The sequence below is a fragment of the Mustela nigripes genome, chromosome 7 (genome assembly GCF_022355385.1).
Source record: "Mustela nigripes isolate SB6536 chromosome 7, MUSNIG.SB6536, whole genome shotgun sequence".
Lineage (NCBI taxonomy): Eukaryota > Metazoa > Chordata > Mammalia > Carnivora > Mustelidae > Mustela > Mustela nigripes.
Genome location: NC_081563.1, coordinates 34,697,591 through 34,717,264, shown reverse-complemented (window position 1 = coordinate 34,717,264; position 19,674 = coordinate 34,697,591). Strand labels below are relative to the sequence as shown.

Genomic DNA, 19,674 nt, shown 5'->3' with positions numbered 1-19,674 from the left:
AGACTCCCTGTTAAGCAGGGAGCCCAATATGGGACTTGATCCCAGGACTCTGGGATCATGTCCCGAGCTGAAGGCAGACGCTCAACCAACTGAGCCACCAGGTGCCCCTATTCCTGTATTTTTCTTGTAAGATCTTTATCATTTTAGCTTTTACACTCCATCTCATTAATTTCTGTATGTGACATGCAGTAAGGGTTGTAATACATTATCTTTGTTTTTGTAATTTGTGTTTATTTAATTAAAAAATACTTTAAGTAATCTTCACACCAAACATGGTGCTCAAACTCACAACCCCAAGACCAAGAATCACATGCTAACTGATCCAGCCAGGTGCCTCATCTTTGTTTTGCCCTTTTTTTTTTTTTTATATATCATCACAACAAATATGTCCTTTTGTCCTAAATATTTCATGAGCCTCATAAAGCAGCTGAACTAACTAATGGTGAAATTTATTATACCTTTTGTTTATTCAAACCTTTGCTGAATACCTCACGATTAGGCACTGTAGTGATTTTTTTAAAGACTGGCACAGCCCCCACCGACCCTTAGCTGGGGAAACATAGATAAATGCACAATCCCATCACTGTGTGCCATGTGCTATGCTTAGAAGCAAGCACTGGCCATTTCAGGGGGCATCGGAGAAACCCAGTCATGCTAGGAACCGAAGGCAAGGCTCTCCAAGGGTGGTGATACTTGAGCTCAGACTCGAAGGCCTGGTAGCTGTTAGCCAAGATGGGGGGGGGGGTTAGATGTGCAAAGGAAGAGGCATGAGAATATTTCACATTGCTCGGAACAGATGGTGCAAGGCGGTGAGTGGCGTGATCTGGAGCCTTGCATGGTGTGATCAGGAATTCAGCTTTTATCTGATGGTAGTTGGGAGTCAGTAACTCATTACTGGGGGTTGAACATTGCTGCTTTTCGTGCTGCAAATGTTTTGTATCCTTGACTGTAGAAAACACACTTATTTGTTGTTTCAATAAGATCTAACTTGTACATATATATATATATTTCTAAGTAATCTCTGCATCAGACGTGGGGCTCGAACTTAGAACCGGGAGATGTAGAGTCCCGTGCTCCACCGACTGGGCCAGCCAGGGGCCCCTAACTTGTGCCTATTTTAAAATAGCCCTATAATTGGTTATAAAGACAGAAATCATCTTTTGTTTATATGTGTATGTGGGAAGCTTTGTGTGACAAAACATCATTTATGTCCTGATGTTTGCATGTAAGAACCTGGTACACAGTAATTAAGCAAAAATAACTCAACTTGAGCTCTGGACCTGTTATTTACCTGTTGTCAGAAAGTAGCAAATAATGATATTACCATGAAATACCTCACTTTTGAAAATATCATTCCTTTGAAATTCATTTTGAGTGGCTTGGTAGGTAAAAACTGGTTTTGACATCAAGATGATAAAATGCCATTAAAGAAAAGAATTGGTGTCAGTTTTTATAAGATGATCTGTCTGAAGAAGGTGGCCTTTTGATATTGCTTCTTGTTTCTTAATCCTTTTACTAGTGTATTGACAAATAAAAAGGGAGTAGAACCCATCTGGGTCGTTATATATGGAATGGGAACAGAACAGATTAATTCTTGTGGCGAGATCGATTTTGTTGTAATATTTGGATGGACTCGTGTTATTTGGGGCTGTGGTAAAAGTGTGGGGAGAGATCACTGTGCCTGCTGGATGAAGGGGGGCCCATCTGGAGTGGAGAATCAGGTGCCCCGGAGGGCAGGTGCTGATGGGTCTGGATTTCTGATGTTCTCATCTCTTGGAAGTTTTATAGTAAGGAGATTTGGAGCCACAGATTTTGGGTTTCTTCACTCATATGTGTACGTCCACTGACAGCATGGTAGTCTTCTAAAACACATTCCTTAGCAGTGGAGGAACTGAAGCTATCCCAGTGTCCCTGACTTGGGGAGCCTCTCAGCTCACACTGCAAGGCACGATGGTTTCTTCATAGTCACCCCAGAGCCAAGGTCCTCAATTAGAAGGTAATGAACATGGGAGCGCCTGGTGGCTCAGTCAGTTGAATGTTGGACTCTTGGCTTTGCTCTCAGGTCATGGTCTCGGTCCCGAGATCAAGCCCCGCCTTGGGCTCAGCCTGCTCACATGCACTCTCCCCCAAATAAATAAATAAAATCTTTTAAAAAAAAAAACAAAACAAGGCAATGAACATGAACACTTAAGCAAAATATTGATGAAATTCTTTCTTTAAAAAAAAAAAAAAAGAGAGAGAGAGAGAGAGATCGGAGTGGGGAGTGGGGCAGAAGCAGAGGGAGAGGGAGAGAATCCTCAGGCCGACTTCCCACTGAGTACAGAGCCATTGGGGGGTTCGATCCCAGGACCTTGAGATCGTGACCTGAGCTGAAATCAAGAGTCAGACACTTAACTGATGCCACCCAGGCTGCCCAAGATGTTGATGAAATTCTTTACCTAATTTCACTCTAGAAAGATGATTTCTGTCTTTCCATCTGTTAGGAAAATGAGGACGATGGTTCAGAGTGGCTATTTCTTGTAGTGAGATTTTGCTGGGCGTTTTCCCTGTCTTCAGGGAAACTTGCCTTTCAATTTAGGGACAGCCTGGTTCCCTCTGCCTCATACATCTCTCTGGGAGGTCTGGGACAGTGCTGAATGCCTGCCGAGTACTGGGCATCTGCTCATATCCTTATAGCTGGACTCTCTACTCCTCATAGCCAGCCAGTGGCAGGGTTCTGCTGAGGCTTCTGGCATCTGTCTCCCATCATGTCATTTCATTTAATTCCTGTCATCTCTCGCTAGTTTGGGCCTTCCATTTGTCTTGTCTGTGTCATAGCCTCCTGACTATTTGCACCCTCTAGCCATCCCATAAACTCCTGCCTGATGCAAGTTCCCACAGTCCACTTGGCCTCTTCCCAGCTCAGGGGTCTGGCAGCATGCCCGGCACATAGTAACCTCTTAAGAAATGCTTATTAAATGAATGAATCCACCTGTTGCTAAATCTCTAATGGGTTTCCTTTGCAGTAACTTGACTTTCATAACTCACCAGCTTCACTGTGAGACTAATGTACACACACCCAGCCATAATTCCCACAGTCACCCCCACCTCCCACTGCACATCTCACTTTGCAACCGAGTGAGGCCCCTGTTCTGGAGCACCCTGTTGCTTTTCTTGCTGTGATTTTTCCAACTTGGCCCCTCTGCTCCTTTTCCTACTGTCACTACTTGGCTTTTGGCCTTTATTTTTGCTTTTGAACGTTTTGCAGTCCTCTAACCAGACCTCCTGTTTTCAGTCTCTCCTCTAGCAGAAATGTCCCTGTTGCAGACTCAGCACCCTAGCTAGCCACCGACTTAGCCTGGAGCTTGTTTCCTCAACTATAAGATAGGGATAATGCAACAGTGATAACCAATTTATGGGCGCTGAAGAATAATAACAATATATAGCTCAAAGTTCTTTTTTTTTTTTTTTTTTAAGATTTTATTTAATCATTTGACAGAGAGAGCACACAGAGAGATGAACACAAGCAGGGGAAGTGGGAGAGGGGAAGAAGGCCTCCTGCCAAGCAGGGAGTCTAATGCAGGGCTCAATCCCAGGATCCTGGGATCATGACCTGAGTTGAAGGCAGATGCCCAATGACTGAGCCACCCAGGCACCCCTCAAAGTTGTTTTTTGAAGCCACATGGTTAATATTTAAATACATTCCAGTTGTGAAAAACTCAACTGTTCATAGATGTTTATGGTAAAATGGATTCCTACCTTTACAATCCTCTGTCTGCCAGTCTCCCTCATTCTTTTGGGATAACCACTGTTAATAATTTGATCACCTGGCTCCTTTTCTGGGTCTGTATGTACTTATAAATATGACCTGATATATTTAAAGCACCAACCTCCCAGTCATTTTTTAAATGGCACCTGTGATCATTGCCATCAAATAAACTTCTGTCTTTAACACCTGCTGCTTCCATTAGGTTTAAAAAAAAAAAAAAAAAAGGCTTCTGAAGTGTAGCTGCTTTCACATCTCCAAATTTACCCAATACTTTACTATCTTTGCTTGTGCTGGTCTTCCCATGACAAACTAAATTGCCACTTTTTTTTGTTTTTAAGATTTTATTCATTTATTTGAGAGAGAGAACATAGCAGCAGGAGGGGCAGGAGCAGGGGGAGTTGGAGAAGCAGGCTCCCTACTGAGCAAGGAGCCCAATGTGGGACTTATCCCAGGACCTTGGGATCAAGAACTGAGTCAAGGGCTGACCCCCACTGACTAAACCACCTAGGTGAAGGAAATCTTACCTTCTGAACTTCATGCATGTTGATTACAGCATTTGTCACTTTCTGCGTTTAATATCTGAGTGTATGTGGGTAGATTGTTGTTGGAGAGGGGATGTCTTACCTTTTCACTAAGTTTTAAATTTTGGAGGGGCTAAGTTATAGTCTTTCTTTCTCCTCCTTCTTCCATTTAGCAGTTTTTTAAAGAATATGATAAAGGATACAAATCGACAGCCAAATGAAGAAATACATAGGGCAAGGTATGGAGAAAGGAGGTGGAGCTTCCCTGCCCTCTCCAGGAGCACCATTCTTCCCAGATCTCCATGATTTCACAAACCTAGAAGCTGGAAGCTTGAAATTTTATCTCTTTTTTTTTTTTTTTTAATTACTCTCTGAGCCCAACATGGGGCTTGAATCATGACCCTGAGGTCAAGAGTTGTATGCTCTACTGACTGAGCCAGCCATCCATCCCCCAAATTATATCTTTTTTTTTTAATACATATATATATTTTTAAAGATTTTATTTATTTATTTGAGAGATAGAGATCACAAGTAGGCAGAGAGGCAGGCAGAGAGAGAAGAGGAAGCAGGCTCCCTGCAGAGCAGACAGCCCGATGTGGGGCTTGACCCCAGGACTCTGAGCTGAAGGCAGCGGCTTAACCCACTGAGCCACTCAGGCACCCCGACCCCCAAATTATATCTTTAAAAAAAAAAAAGTTTTATTTTGAAATAGTTTTATACTCACAAGAGGTTGCAGAAAGAGGATGGAGAGTTCCAGTGTCTCCTTCATTCGGCTTCCTCCAGTGATAACACCTTAAACTACAGTTAAGTGCTGTTTGTAATTCATCTTTTTAGACCTCTCTGTGGCTCTATAGAGTCTGGTATACAGTAGGTACTCATTAGCCTTATTGCATGATGAATGAACTAACGTACTCCATGGGCTTAGAACCCCAGCTAAGTAATAGATTTCCATCCCAGCCTTACTTCAGGACATTGGCTTGCCCTGGCTAGTACTGACCTAAGGAGACTCAGACCAAAGCCAGGGACATTTCCCAACTCTCTTCATGAATATCTGGTTCACCATCAAGAAAGGGTTTTGGGACTTACTTCAAAATAATACCTGAGGAAGGATATGGTTGCGCACGCGCGCGCGCGTGTGTGTGTGTGTACGCGCACGCACGCGTGTGTGTGTAGGAATTAGCTATGAGCTGATGGCTGATGGGGCTGGATATTTGGGTGTTCATAATACCATTCTGTCTTCTTTTGCATGTTTTGTTTTTTTTTTTAAGATTTTATTTATTTATTTGACAGGGAGAGAGAGAGAGATCACAAGCAGGCAGAGCTGCAGCAGCAGAGAGAGGCGGAAGCAGGCTCCCCAGCGAGCAGAGAGCCTGATGTGGGGCTCGATCCCAGGACCCTGAGATCATGACCTGAGCCACCCAGGTGCCCCTTCTTTTGCATGTTGAATGGGTCTCAGCTCTTCATCTCAAACGTTAAACACACACACACACACTGCCACATTGCCAAAGTATTATAACCAGGGGCGCCTCGGTGGCTCAGTGGGTTAAGCCTCTGCCTTCGGCTCAGGTCATGATCTCAGGGTCCTGGGATCGAGCCCCACATTGGGCTCTCTGCTCAGCAGGGAGCCTGCTTCCTCCTCTCTCTCTGTCTGCCTCTCTGCCTACTTGTGATATCTGTCAAATAAATAAATAAAATCTTAAAAGTATTATAACCATTTCTTAGGTTTTAGAATCCAGCTTTATTAACTCTCACTAGTAGGACAGATTTCCTAGTAAGGCACATACCACCTCAGGTTCTACCATAGTGCATGTAACTCATGTATTTGGCTTGAAGATGAACTGGTTATTATGCCTAAAGGAGAAGGGAAGGATTATTTGTAGTAATTGCCTGTGATTTTTCATGGAAACACACTCTGAAGTTTGATGGAGATTTATGTAAGATGAATCACACCCCCCCCCTCCTAGCAGAGCAGGTGCTGTGGTCCTTGGAGTCCTTGCTTATATAGTCAAGAGCTTGGTTGTTCTTTGCAGAAGGTCACTGGTCTGTCTTTATCTTTAAAGAGAGAACGTGGATCTGGTACCTGCCTTGGTAAAACAGGACAGAGAGACGACATTGAGAAACTGTGCTCTGCAGCTAGGAGGTGGAACCTGTTTTACCCAGGCAGGGAGAGAACCACGTGCTCCTGTCTGCTACGTGGCGAGTAGGTGGCAGAGGGCAAGAGATCCAGCAGAATTACAGCAGCCCCTTAAAAATCCAAGTAGGGAGCCTAGTCCCACATAGCCAATCCTCAACTCCCACTGGCCTTTCTATTTATCACTGTCCTTCTCCTGCCAGTATTCTAAAGAAATGGCCATCCAAACACAGGCATGAGTAAACACAATAGTGTGAAGTGGGGAACATAAAATAACAAGTGTAGGGGTGCCTGGGTGGCTCAGTTGGTTAAGCATCTGCCTTCGGCTTAGCTCATGATCCCAGGATCCTGGGTTTGAGCCCCACATCGGGCTCCCTGCTAAGTGGAGAGCCTGCTCTTTTTCTCTTTCACTCTCCCTCTGTGCTCTCTCTCTCTCTCTCAAATAAATAAAGTAAAAAAATAAAATAAAATAACAAGCATATGTTGATTACAGCAATAAGGAAATACATAAATCCCAGCCAGGATTCAATGTAGTACATAACCAATGAGTATGTATTACTAATCTGCTGTTTGTGAGCTGTGGGGCATGAGCAAACCACTTGTCTTTACTTCAGTTTCCTCTGTCATGAGTGGTGAAAATAACAAAACCTATTGCATTTAGTTGTGAGAATTAAATGAATGAATACACGTAAATTTAGAGAAAGATGCTTGGTACCTGAGTGGGTACATAATCTGCTTGTCTTTATTCTTGTTATTGATCTAGGTTGGAAGATAAAAAGATAGGAATGAGACAAATTTTATTTTTGAAGGTAATTAAAGTGCACAGGGAAAAAATCAAGATTTGTTTTAAAAATTCTGCTATTTTTCCTATTCAGCTTACTGTTAGGGAGAAAACTCTTGTAAGGACAGAAAAGACACTCCAGGTAATGTGGTGACATTGATGTGCAGCATGTTGGAGAATTCTTATCCTGCCCTGTATTCTTAGACTGCCTGTGCCTGTTAGAAATGTGATTGGAAATGCCTTATACATTCACGCCTGAAAGCCTGGGGTAGGAACGGTGTGACTTCTCCTTTTGTGGCATTTCTGGGGTCATGCTGGACGAGTCACACTGCTGACAACTCCATCATGCTGATTGCTCTTCTCTCCAGGCACGCTTTTTTACTTCTTCTTAAATTTGTTATTAAACTGGGCAAATAACATGCGCACGTGGTAAAGCATTTAACGATACAAAAGGGAATGAAGTAAAAAGTGAGTTTCCATCCTGCACAGGCTCCATCCCTCGAGGCAGCAGCCAGTGTTTGCGGTTTCTTGAGTATTCTTCCAGAACATGTGTGTGCATACGCACGTTCACATAATCACCACGTAATTTACGTACCATTCTGCGCCTGTATGTCTTGAAGAATGTTTCACCTCAAAACACAGTAATGCACCTGATTCCTTTTCTTGCCCGCAGGGTATAAGGTAGAGTCCTCAAGTTGCCGATATAAATTTCATATGATTCAACCTAATAACTTTGGGAAATGCATTTATTTATTTATTTATTTTAAAGATTTTATTTGTTTATTTGACAGAGAGAAATCACAAGTAGATGGAGAGGCAGGCAGAGAGAGAGGGGGGGAAGCAGGCTCCCTGCTGAGCAGAGAGCCCGATGCAGGACTCGATCCCAGGACCCTGAGATCATGACCTGAGCCGAAGGCAGCGGCTTAACCCACTGAGCCACCCAGGCGCCCAGGGAAATGCATTTATATAATCAATCTCCTATGCATAGACGTGTCTCTTTTTTTATCCTTGCGTAGTTCAAGCAGTGGATCTCATTGTGCAGTTCTTGTGTGAATATGAGGGTGCGTGTGTGGGATAAATTTTTACAGTGGATGGCTGGGTCTGATGTATGGTATTAAGCTTGATATATCCTGCCAATTACTCTTTTAAGTGGTTTATACCAATTTATGCTGTAGCCAGCAGTGTATAAGATTACAGGCAGAATTCTGGAAGGAAGAAAGAATGGAAGGCTGTAGCATTCATACTTGCCTTCTCTTTCTGCTCAGGAAGGCATTGAACTGATCTCCTTTTGAGTGTGAAGGGAGGACTCGGAGCCCAGAGATGGTTTGTAACAACAGTAATTATAGCCACAATCTGTTGAGCCCTTACTATTATTTTATATTATTTCATTTAATTGTTATGACAACCTGAGAGATGGGTTCTATTATTATTGTCACCATTTAACCAATGAAGAAAATTCAGGAGGAGAGACTAAATAGCTTATCCAAAGTTCTGCAGTGAGTTGCTAGTGGAAAAGGGTGGTCTGCCTCAGGATCCTGCTGTCTTTTTTCTGTGCTCTATAGTTTCATGTACAAAAGAAGGACAGAGTATTTTTATTTTGGGTAAGAGATGATCACAATCTTCTATCTTTACACACACACATACACACATTTATCTTCCTCTTTCCCCACCAAAATAATAAAGTTGATTTTTTAAAAAAAGATTTTATTTATTTATTTGACAGACAGAGACCACAAGTAGGCAGAGGCAGGCAGAGAGTGGAAGGGAAGCAGGCTCCTCGCTGAGCAAAGAGCCCAATGCGGGGCTCGATCCCAGGACCCCACGATTATGACCTGATCCGAAGGCAGAGGCTTTAACCCACTGAGCCACCCAGGCGCCCCATAAAGTTAATTTTTAAAATCCTATTCTAATTTAAAGATAATTCAAAGCTCTTACATAAAAAATTTAAGTGTACTTCCATGTTTGTTGCAGCATTATTTACAATAGCCAAGACTTGGAAACCATGTGAATGTCCTCTGACAGATGAGTGAATAAGGAGAATATAATGGAATAGTATTCATCCATAAAAAGAAGGAAATCTTGCCATTTTAACAACATGAATGGACCTTGAGGGCACTTTGCTAAGTGAAATAGGTCAGACAAGGAAAGATAAATACTGTATAATCTTACTTATATGTGAAATTGAAAAAGAACCAAACTCAAAGATTGAGAGAACAATTTGATGGTTGCCCGAGGACAGGCTCAGGGGTGGGAGAAATGTGGGTGAAGGTGTCAAAAAGTACAGACTTCAGTTACAAGGTCAAGAGTTCTGTGGGATTGTCATGTACAGCATGGTGGTCACAGTCAACGATATTGTATCGTATATTTGAAAGTTGCTGATAAGTAGATCTTCAAAGTTCTCATCACAAGAAAAAAATATCTATAACTAAGTGAAGTGATGAATGTTAACTAAACTTATTGTGGCAATCACCGTATATCTATATACCAAATCATTGTGTTGTATATCTAAAACTAATCCAATGTTATATCAATCACATCACAACAAAACTGAAAGAAATAGAATAGGAAACAAATTTTAAAGATAATTTAATAGGAAATAGTTATTGGGATTTGAATTAATATAGCATTTTCTTATGTCATATTCTTTTTCATTTAATTTTATTATTATTTTAAAATTTTTTGGAGAGGAAGAGGGTGGGATAGGGCAGAGGGAGAGGGAGAGAGAATATTACGCAGGCTCCAGGCCCAGCGCAGAGCCCCATGTGGGGCTCGATCTCATGACCCTGAGATCATGACTGAGCCAAAATCAAGAGTAGGACCCTTAACTGACTGAGCCACTCAGGTGCCCATAAACTATATTATTATACATTATGATATTCTACTTATTTTTAATAAAGTTTGGTTATAATTGCATATATATGTGTATGTATATATATACAAATGTATTTACATGTATAAAATTTATAACATGCTTTTAGTAACTATTTCAGATGTTCTGTTCTGTTGTATGTTTATGTAGTTCATTTATCTTCATTAAATCAACTATCCAGTAAAAATATTCAATCTTTGACTGTTTTTATATTTTTATTTTTTAATTATCCCTGTTGTACCAAAATTGAATCAGATTCTGCTTGGTGCAAGTCCTAAGAACAATTGACTTTAAATCCTTTTTTTTTTTTTTTTAAAGATTTTATTTATTTATTTGACAGAAAGGGAGCAAGAGCCAGGAATAAGGAACACAAGCAGGGGGAGCAGGAGAAGGAAAGCAGGTTTCCTGCTGAGCAGGGAGCCCAATGTAGGGCTCAATCCCAGGACCCTGGGATCATGACCTGAGCTGAAGGCTGATGCTTAACCATCTGAGCCACCCAGGGCCTCCAACTTTAAATCTTTTTGAAGTAAGGCAGAATATGTCACTTAGTTAATTAATGACGAGGTTAGCACCATTTTTTTTCCTTGTGCCAGCATGGCCCAGTGGTCTAAGGCTCTGGATTAAGGCTCTAGTCTTTGGTGGGTTTGAATCCCACCACAGCCTTATTTATTTATTTATTTTTATTCTGATAAAAGAAAAACATAAAATTTACCATTTTAGCCATTTACAATTTTTAAAAAAGATTTATTTATTTATTGTAGAAAGGAAGAGAGACCATGCACATGAGTGGGAGGGGCAGAAGGAAAGGGAGAGAGGGTCTCAAGCAGACCCCTCGCTAAGCACAGACCCCAAACTAGGGCTGATCCCTAGACCCAGAGATCATGACCTGAGACAAAACCTAAAGTAGGATTTCCAACCAAGTGTGCCACATAGGCGACTCCACTCCATTTTAACAAATTTTAAGGGTATACTTTAGTAACATTATAGGTATATTCACATCATAATGAAATGGATTTGCAGAATATTTTCATTCTACAAATCTGAAACTCTATGCCTATTAAACAACTCCTCTTTCTCCTCCCCTGCTAGCCCCTGGTAACCACCATTTTACTTTCCATTTCTATGAATCTGATTACTTTAGATTATCTCATAAAAGTGAAATCATACAGTATTTGTCTTTTTATGGCTGGATTATTTAACTTAGCATAATGTCCTCAAGGTTCATCCATTTTGTAGCATGTGACAGATTTCCTTCCTTTGTAAGGCTGAATAATACTCCATCGTATGTATATACCACATTTGTTTATTCATTCATTGTCGATGGACCTTTGGGCTGCTTCCATCTCTTGGCTGTTATGAATAGAGTTGCTATGAATACAGGTGTGCAAATATCACTTCTAGACCCTGCTTTCAATTCTTTGGATATGTACCCTGAAGCAAGATTGCTAGATCAGGTGGTAGTTCTGTTGCTAATTTTTTTGAGGTCCCCCCCCCACAATAATTATTTCCTTCATGGCTGCACCAATTTGTAATTTCACCAGCAGTGCCAAAGGGTCCAATTTCACCATACCCCCACCAAAACTTGTTATTTTGTGTTTTTTTTTTTATACAATTAATCAATATTTTTTTTTTAAGATTTTATTTATTTATTTGACAGACAGAGATCACAAGTAGGCAGAGAGGCAGGCAGAGAGAGAGAGGGAAGCAGGCTCCCTGCTGAGCAGAGAGCCCGATGCGGGACTCGATCCCAGGACCCTGAGATCATGACCTGAGCCGAAGGCAGCGGCTTAACCCACTGAGCCACCCAGGCGCCCAATTTTGTGTTTTTTAATAATAGTCATCCTACTAGGTATGGGGATACATCATCATGGTTTTGATGTGCATTTCTTAGATGATTAGTGATGTTGAGCATCTTTTCATATGCTTGTTGGCCATTGTATATAATTTTTGAGAAATGTTTATCAAGCCCTTTGCTAATTTTTAAATTATTTGATTTTTTTAAAAAAGATTTTTATTTATTTATTTGACAGACAGAGATTACAAGTAGGCAGAGGAGATAGGCAGAGAGAGAGGAGGAAGCAGGCTTCCCGTCGAGCAGAGAGCCTGAAGTGGGGCTCAGTCCCAGGACCCTGGGATCATGACCTGAGCCGAAGGCAGAGGCTTTAACCCACTGAGCCACCCAGGCGCCCCAAATTATTAGGTTTTTTTGTTGTTGTTGAGTTTTAGGAATTCTTCCTATGTCTTGGATGTTGAAACTTTATCAGATATGTGACTTGCAAATAACATCTCCCTTTCAGTGGATTGCCTTTTCTGATTAAAAAAATATATAAATTTTACCACTTTAACCATTAAAACAAAAATTAAAAGATTTTATTTATTCATTTGACAAGAGAGAGAGACCATGAGAGAGGGAACACAAGCCGGGGGAGATGGAGAGGGAGAAGCAAGCTCTCTGCCGAGCAAGGAGCCCAATGTGGGGCTTGATCCCAGGACCCTAGGATCATGACCTGAGCCGAAGGCAGCTGCCCAATTACTGAATCACCCAGGTGCCCCTAAAATTTTTTTAAAGATTTATTTATTGTAGAGAGAGAAAGTGCACAAGTGCGAAGGGCAGAAGGAGAGGGAGAAAGAATCTCAAGCAGACCCACACTGAGCTTGGAGAGATTTAAAGATTTTTTTAGAGTCCCCTAGGTGGCTCAGTCAGTTAGGCATCTGTCTTCGGCTCAGGTGATGATCCCAGGGTCCTGGCACACAGTCCCGCATCGGGCTCCTTGCCCATTGGGGAGCCTGCTTCTTCCTCTGCCTACTGCTCCTCCTGCTTGTGCTCTCTCTTTCTCTCTGATAGATAAATAAAAGTAAATAAAAAATCCTAAAAAGAAAAGGAACATAATTTTTTAAAAAGATCTATTTATTAATTTGAGAGAGAGAGCAAAGAGCACAGGGGGTTGGGTGGTGGGGAGGGGCAGAGGGGGAGAGAAACCCAAGCAGACTCTGCACTTAGCGCGGAGCCCAATGTGAGGCCCAATCTCACTGCTCTGAGATCAGACCAGAGCAGAAACAAAGAGCTGGTGGATCAACCAACTGGGCCACCCAGGTGCCCTGTAGATTGCCTTTTCATTCTGCTCAGAAATTGTATCCTTTGATGCACAGAAGTGTTTGTTTGATGTAGCCCATTTGTCTGTTTTTGCTTTGGATGTCATATCCAAGAAATCACTGCCAAGGCCAGTGTCACAAAGTTTTTTCCCTGTGTTTTCTTCAAAGAGTTTTATAGTTTGAGGTCTGTAATTTATTTTGAGTTTATTTTTGTATATGGTATAAGAAAAGGATCTAGCTCAATTCAACACCCTTTGGATGATATGCTTTGGTAATTCCTTGAAGGTCCCAGAATAACCTAAAAACTTACTGTGGCTGTGGAGTGGACATCTGGGGCCCTTGAGTTCTTTCAAAGTCATTTACACTGTCCTGGACAAACATCTGTTGAGCACTTGCTAAGTGTCTGATGGGTCTGGGAAGTGAGAGAAGGTGATAGCAAAAATAAGGTGGGGAACTCTCTGGGGTGATGTGAGTGCTATATATATATATATATTTTTTTTTTTTTTAAGATTTTATATATTATTTGACAGAGATTGAGAGAGAGAGAGAGCACAAGGAAGGAGAGCAGCAGGCAGAGAGAGAGGGGGAAAGAGACTCCCTGCCAAGCAGGGAGGTTGATGTGGGTCTCAATCCCAGGACCCTGGGATCATGAGCCGAGCCGAAGGCAGCTGCCCAGCTGACTGAGCCACCCAGGTGCCCTAAATGCTGTATATCTTGATAGGAGTTTGGATGATAGAGGTTATGCCTTTGTCAAAACTCAGTGAATGCACACTTAAGATTTGTGTATTTCATGGCATGCAAAATTTACATCAAAAGAAAAAAACGAAACAAATATTGAACTCTAGTTAATGATATGCACTTTGAAGTTTTTAGAAGAAAGTACACTTTGTTCTTAAAAAAAAAAAAAAAGATAGATTGGGGCGTCTGGGTGGCTCCGTCAATAAAGCATTGACTCTTGGTTTTGGCTCAGGTCATGATCTCAGGGTTGTGGGATCAAGCCCTGTGTTGGACTCCACACTCTGCCCTTACCCCCACTCGCATGCATGCATGCACTCTCTCTCTCTTTCTCTGTAAAATAAATAAATAAATAAAATCTTAAAAGAAAAAAGAAAAAAATGAAACAAATATTGAACTCTAGTTAATTATATGCACTTCGAAGTTTTTATAGAGAAGTGCATTTCCCTCTAAAGAAAAGATTAATAGATGGGTAGATAGGTGAATAGGTGATAAACAAGTATAGAATATAAATGTAAATGAATTTGTTCCGTGTTTGAAATTTTCTTAATAAAATGTTGATGGAAAAAGATGAGAAGATAGTACACAGAGGGAGACTCACTTTGACCTCACACAGCATAGCTACTGGCCTCTTGTGTTCTGTCTAGCCTTTGTCTAGGTGGGAGTACAACTGGTTAGTACTAAAAGCATCTGCTCCCCTTTTGGAGCCTCTGGAAACCTCTGCGTCATTCCTGCATGTGCCTTCTATCACGGGGGATCTGTCCAGTGACCTATGGGAGCCGGTAATTGTGGTGGTCTTCAGTACCTGCAGGAAGGAGTGCATTTTACATCATACCTCAAGGTACAATTCTATGTAACCGAAACAGAAGTTTCGTAAAACTATCCTTTGCATTCTGATATTTTCAATTCCAATTTCTTTTTTTTTTTTTTTTTTTTAGATTTTATTTATTTATTTGACAGAGAGAGATCACAAGTAGGCAGAGAGGCAGGCAGAGAGAGAGGAGGAAGCAGGCCCCCTGCTGAGCAGAGAGCCCGATGTGGGACTCGATCCCAGGACCCCGAGATCATGACCTGAGCCGAAGGCAGCGGCTTAACCCACTGAGCCACCCAGGCGCCCCTCAATTCCAATTTCTGAAACGAATGTCAGATTCGATCCATTAATGGGTTAAGAACTGAGAGTTGGAAAAATGCTGCTCAAATATATCAACCATGGAGACCACAAGATTGACATCTGTCACTTAACATTCACAGCGAACTTTGCCATAAAAATCTTCAGCATTTTCAGATGTTCCGTAGAGCTTCAAAGCCCAAGAGACCTGGGTTTCGTTATATGTGCCCCTGCAGTCTCTCAGTTGTGTGACCTTGGCAAATTTGTTTAACTTCCTAGCCTCAGTTCCATCATCTGGAAAATGGGGATATCAGGAAATAAACACTTCATAGAGTTCTAGGAAAGGACTAAATGGAATGATGTCTGTAAAGTGCTTCACACAGTGCCCAACGGAAACACTTAAGTAAGTGGTAACTATTTTTATTAGCCACGAATTCATGAACTTCTGTGTTTAGGCCTCGAAATCAAAATGGTCTTCCAAGGACTATGGTGTCCGTCAGTATCTTTGGTTCTTTTTTCCTGTTTGTTTTTGATAGACATAACCTTGGGGAGTGCCCGACTGTTGGCTCCAGCCCTGAGTAAAACAGACCTCGGTTTTCTAGCAGTTGTCAGTGGTGGCTTTGGTGAGAGTGCCATTTGGAAACATGGGGCGTTTTGGCAGGCTTCGTCTTGTTTGTTGTTGGGAGACTGCCTTGGCATCGTCCTAGGTGAAAGAGGGATGCCTGGGGTGTCTCACTGATTCATCCCCTTGGCATGGAATTCTGGATAAACTGCATCTGACTTGGGGGCGGGGCAGGAAGAGCCCAGAGGGCCTCATTACAGAGGAGTTCACCTCTGTGAAATTCCCTTACTGGGGGATTATTCTGCACCCTTTGGATTTCTTCCTTTTTAATCTGAACAACTTTGGCTGCTGGTGGAAATAATTAGAACATGTTCTGGCATTTTTGGCACCATTAGAATTTTTGCTCTTCTTCATTTAATAGAATCTTAGGGTTTTGTTGCTGGGAGAGCCCTTCGAAGGCCAGTGTGAGCTTGCGGCCGGGGCAGCAGGCAGTGGGCTTGGGTTGGGCACAGCGCTCTCGCTCCCGTCTGGCTGGGGAAGAGACTCAGCACTCCAGTTGGAGAACTGGTGCGTCTTAACCACAAAGAAAGTGGTGACCATCCCCACTGTGTGCTACTGCAATCCCTCTTGAACGTGCGTCACACGGCTTACCATATGTACCAGGTTATTCCCTAGGAAAACATCCGGTTTAGAGATCTCAGCAGCTGAATCCACCAAAGATGTGTTTGTTGCCCACATGTCCTGTCAGGATGGGGACTGTCTGTCTTTCTCTATCCGGACACCCAGGCCCTTGGGCTCGTAGGGGCCCCAACCATCTTGGAGCCACTTAGGACACATGCCTTCCAGGTTGCCATGGCCGGGAAGAGACTTGGCATTCACCCTTCTGTGCTAGTGCCTGGAAGTGATAGAGTCATTTCGCTCATGGCTCATTGGTCTAAACTGGTCATATGATCCTAGCTACCTGCAGGGGGGCTGGAAATATGGGGGAATCCATGGAATATTTGATGAGCATTCCTGATAAGAAGTCATATGTGGTACTCTATTTGTTAAAACTATATATTGAAAAAAAAAATGCAGCTTCCTATTCTTTTTTTTTTTTTTTTAAGATTTTATTTATTTATTTGACAGAGATCACACACAAGTAGGCAGAGAGGCAGGCAGAGAGAAAGGGGGAAGCGGGCTCCCTGTTGAGCAGAGAGCCTGATGTGGGGCTTGATCCCAGGACCCTGAGATCATAACCTGAGCTGGAGGCAGAGGCTTTAACCCACTGAGCCACCCATGCACCCCACAGCTTCCTATTCATTAGGTCTACCAAGTTTCTTTACCCACCCACTTTCCTAAGCCTCCAGGTTCAAAGAGGCCATCATGGTAGCAGCTTTTACTGATGGCCTGGTGGGGACAGGGCAGCTGCCGCAACCACAGGGTAATGGGATTCATGAGCAGAGCAGCAGATAATACAGTAGAGAAATAGTGGGGGCAGCTGTGACTTCATCTGCTCACTTGGTGTGGTAACTTTATGTGGTAGGCCGACAGATATTCCTCCCTTTTACCCCAAACATTTCAGGTCCTAATACCCAGAACCAACTGGTATTCCTTATATGGCAGAAGGGGTTTTGCAGATGTGATTAAATTAAGGATCTTGAGATGGGAGTTATCCCGGCTTAGTTGAGGGGGCCCTAAGTGCTGTCACATGTATACTCAAAAGGAGGACACAGAGGGGTGTGACACTGTGACAAGAAGAGGAGGAGGCAGAGACTGGAGTGATACCACAACAAGCCAAAGAATGCCCACAGCCACCGGAAGATGGAAGAGGCAAGGAGTGGATTCTTCCCTAGAGCCTCTGAAAGGATTGTGGCCCAGGAACTGGGGAATGGGGCAAGAGAGAGAATTATTTTTCTCTACTCTTCTTTTTTCACCTTTTAAATTGATACCATGTGAATGTACTACCTGTTTTTGTAAATAAATGAAATTAACCTTTACAGCTCTGCCAACGCTATAGTAGGAGAACGCGGTTCAATTTATTTATTCAGGGCTTTATATACATCAAGGCTTCCAAGACCGTGTGCTAAGATTTAATTTCCTCAGCCTTGGGGCACACAGGCAAGGGCCAAGGGAACCAGAACCCCCCGGGGTCGGTGTCTTCAATGTCAAGAATACTACCCTTACTGCCAGTGGGCTCTGTAAATATTCTTATTTTCAATGCATGCAGTGATGTGGAAAGGTTGGTAAATACTGCTCTAGGTAAAATGTGGCCTTATATTTTAAAATACATGTCACATAAAAATAGCTATGGAAAAACCAACCCGCCAGTTGGGTCCTTGGGGAAGAACCTAGTGATTATTTCAGCCCAGGCGCCCTCAGCCTTTCCTTCCACGATGACCCTTGTGATGAGGGTGGTCATGACCTGATGCTTCTGCCAAACCCTGAAATCTGGCTTGGCTTCCGTGTTTCCCACACGGGCCCACAGGAAAGGAAAGCAGTGTAGCATGTTAGGAAATGATCTTGAGTTTATGCTTATTTACCAAGAAATAAATCATCGAAAGCTTGGCTGTGTCCACCCTTTGTCAGAATAGTCATTCTGACCCACCTCATAATGGCATCGCAGCAGAGAACCGCTGTGCTCGCAGAGTCAGTAACGTTTCACATGGTGGCTAGCTTCGGAGAAGGTCGTTTTAAGACCCCCAATAAGAGGTCATTTTTTTAAAAGACAAGTGACAGGCAAAAAAAAACCCAAAAAACAAAAAAAAAAACCATATTTAGTTATTACCTGCAATCTATAAATAGAAACTTGACCAAGTTCAGTTTTCCTCTGCACTGTAACGTGTGTGGTTCTGTCGTGTCCTGGTGGGTCTGATGATGTTGGTAATGCTGTCTGTTCTTTGTGTTTTCTGGAAAAAGTAACTGAAGTCGTTTGTCGGTGTAGTACTATCTGAAGATATCTAAGAGCTATTAAAATGCTTAAAAATAAAATGATCAATGCTTCCTTTGTTCTCTTGACAGGATAATTGAAGCTATCTGCATAGGCTGGTTCACGGCGGAGTGCATTGTGAGGTTCATCGTCTCCAAAAACAAGTGTGAGTTTGTCAAGAGACCCCTGAACATCATTGATTTACTGGCGATCACGCCGTATTACATCTCCGTGTTAATGACCGTGTTTACGGGCGAGAACTCTCAACTCCAGAGGGCTGGAGTCACCTTGAGGGTGCTTAGAATGATGAGGATTTTTTGGGTGATTAAGCTTGCCCGTCACTTCATTGGTCTCCAGACACTTGGTCTGACTCTCAAACGATGTTACCGAGAGATGGTTATGTTACTCGTCTTCATTTGTGTTGCCATGGCAATCTTTAGTGCACTTTCTCAGCTTCTTGAACATGGGTTGGACCTGGAAACATCCAACAAGGACTTCGCCAGCATCCCCGCTGCCTGCTGGTGGGTGATTATCTCTATGACTACAGTTGGCTATGGAGATATGTATCCTATCACCATGCCTGGGAGAATTCTTGGAGGAGTCTGTGTTGTCAGTGGGATTGTTCTCTTGGCATTACCGATCACTTTTATCTACCATAGCTTCGTGCAGTGTTACCATGAGCTCAAGTTTAGATCCGCTAGATACAGTAGAAGCCTCTCTGCCGAGTTCCTCAATTAATGCATTGCAAATCGATTCTTGCATACATGTTTGGTAGAAAGAGTTGACACTACTTCCTATTCATCATGTGTTGCTTGCTGGGAGAGCCCTACAGTGGTACTGTCATCGTGCTGGTAGGGTAGAAATTATCCTTCCCAGCTGAAGGGAGGAAAGAATTTCCTTAGAATGGAGTAAATAGAATTGAGACTTCAAAGGAAAAGTAATAACTCCTAGAATAAATTTTAGGATCTTATTTTATTTAGGCTTGTCTCCTCCTTGTCTTGAACGATTACACTTTTTGTGTTTGTTTTAAAGTATATTATTTGAACATTTTAAAACTGAAAGGTACTATTTTCCAAATGTTTCTCCATCTTATGAATTCAGAAGAAGCTTGGAAGTTACAGTGTTTTTTGTTGGAGAGCAACATTTTCATTTCTAAATGTTTTATAATCTCTCATATCAATGTCAGAAGTATCCTGGAAACATATGTCACACGCGGGA

General features: G+C 42.3%; 1 protein-coding gene across 2 annotated transcripts in view; it reads left to right on the top strand.

The window, feature by feature from the left end:
* KCNG3 (potassium voltage-gated channel modifier subfamily G member 3) overlaps positions 1 to 19,268 on the top strand; it is a 44,114-nt gene extending 24,846 nt beyond the window's left edge. For both annotated transcript variants that reach the window (XM_059407605.1, XM_059407604.1), the window contains exon 2: positions 18,549 to 19,268. In XM_059407605.1, coding sequence (XP_059263588.1) covers positions 18,549 to 19,194 — 646 coding nt within the window. In that variant the 3' untranslated portion in view covers positions 19,195 to 19,268. The remainder of the gene's footprint in view (positions 1 to 18,548) is intronic.
* Positions 19,269 to 19,674: the final 406 nt, after the last annotated feature.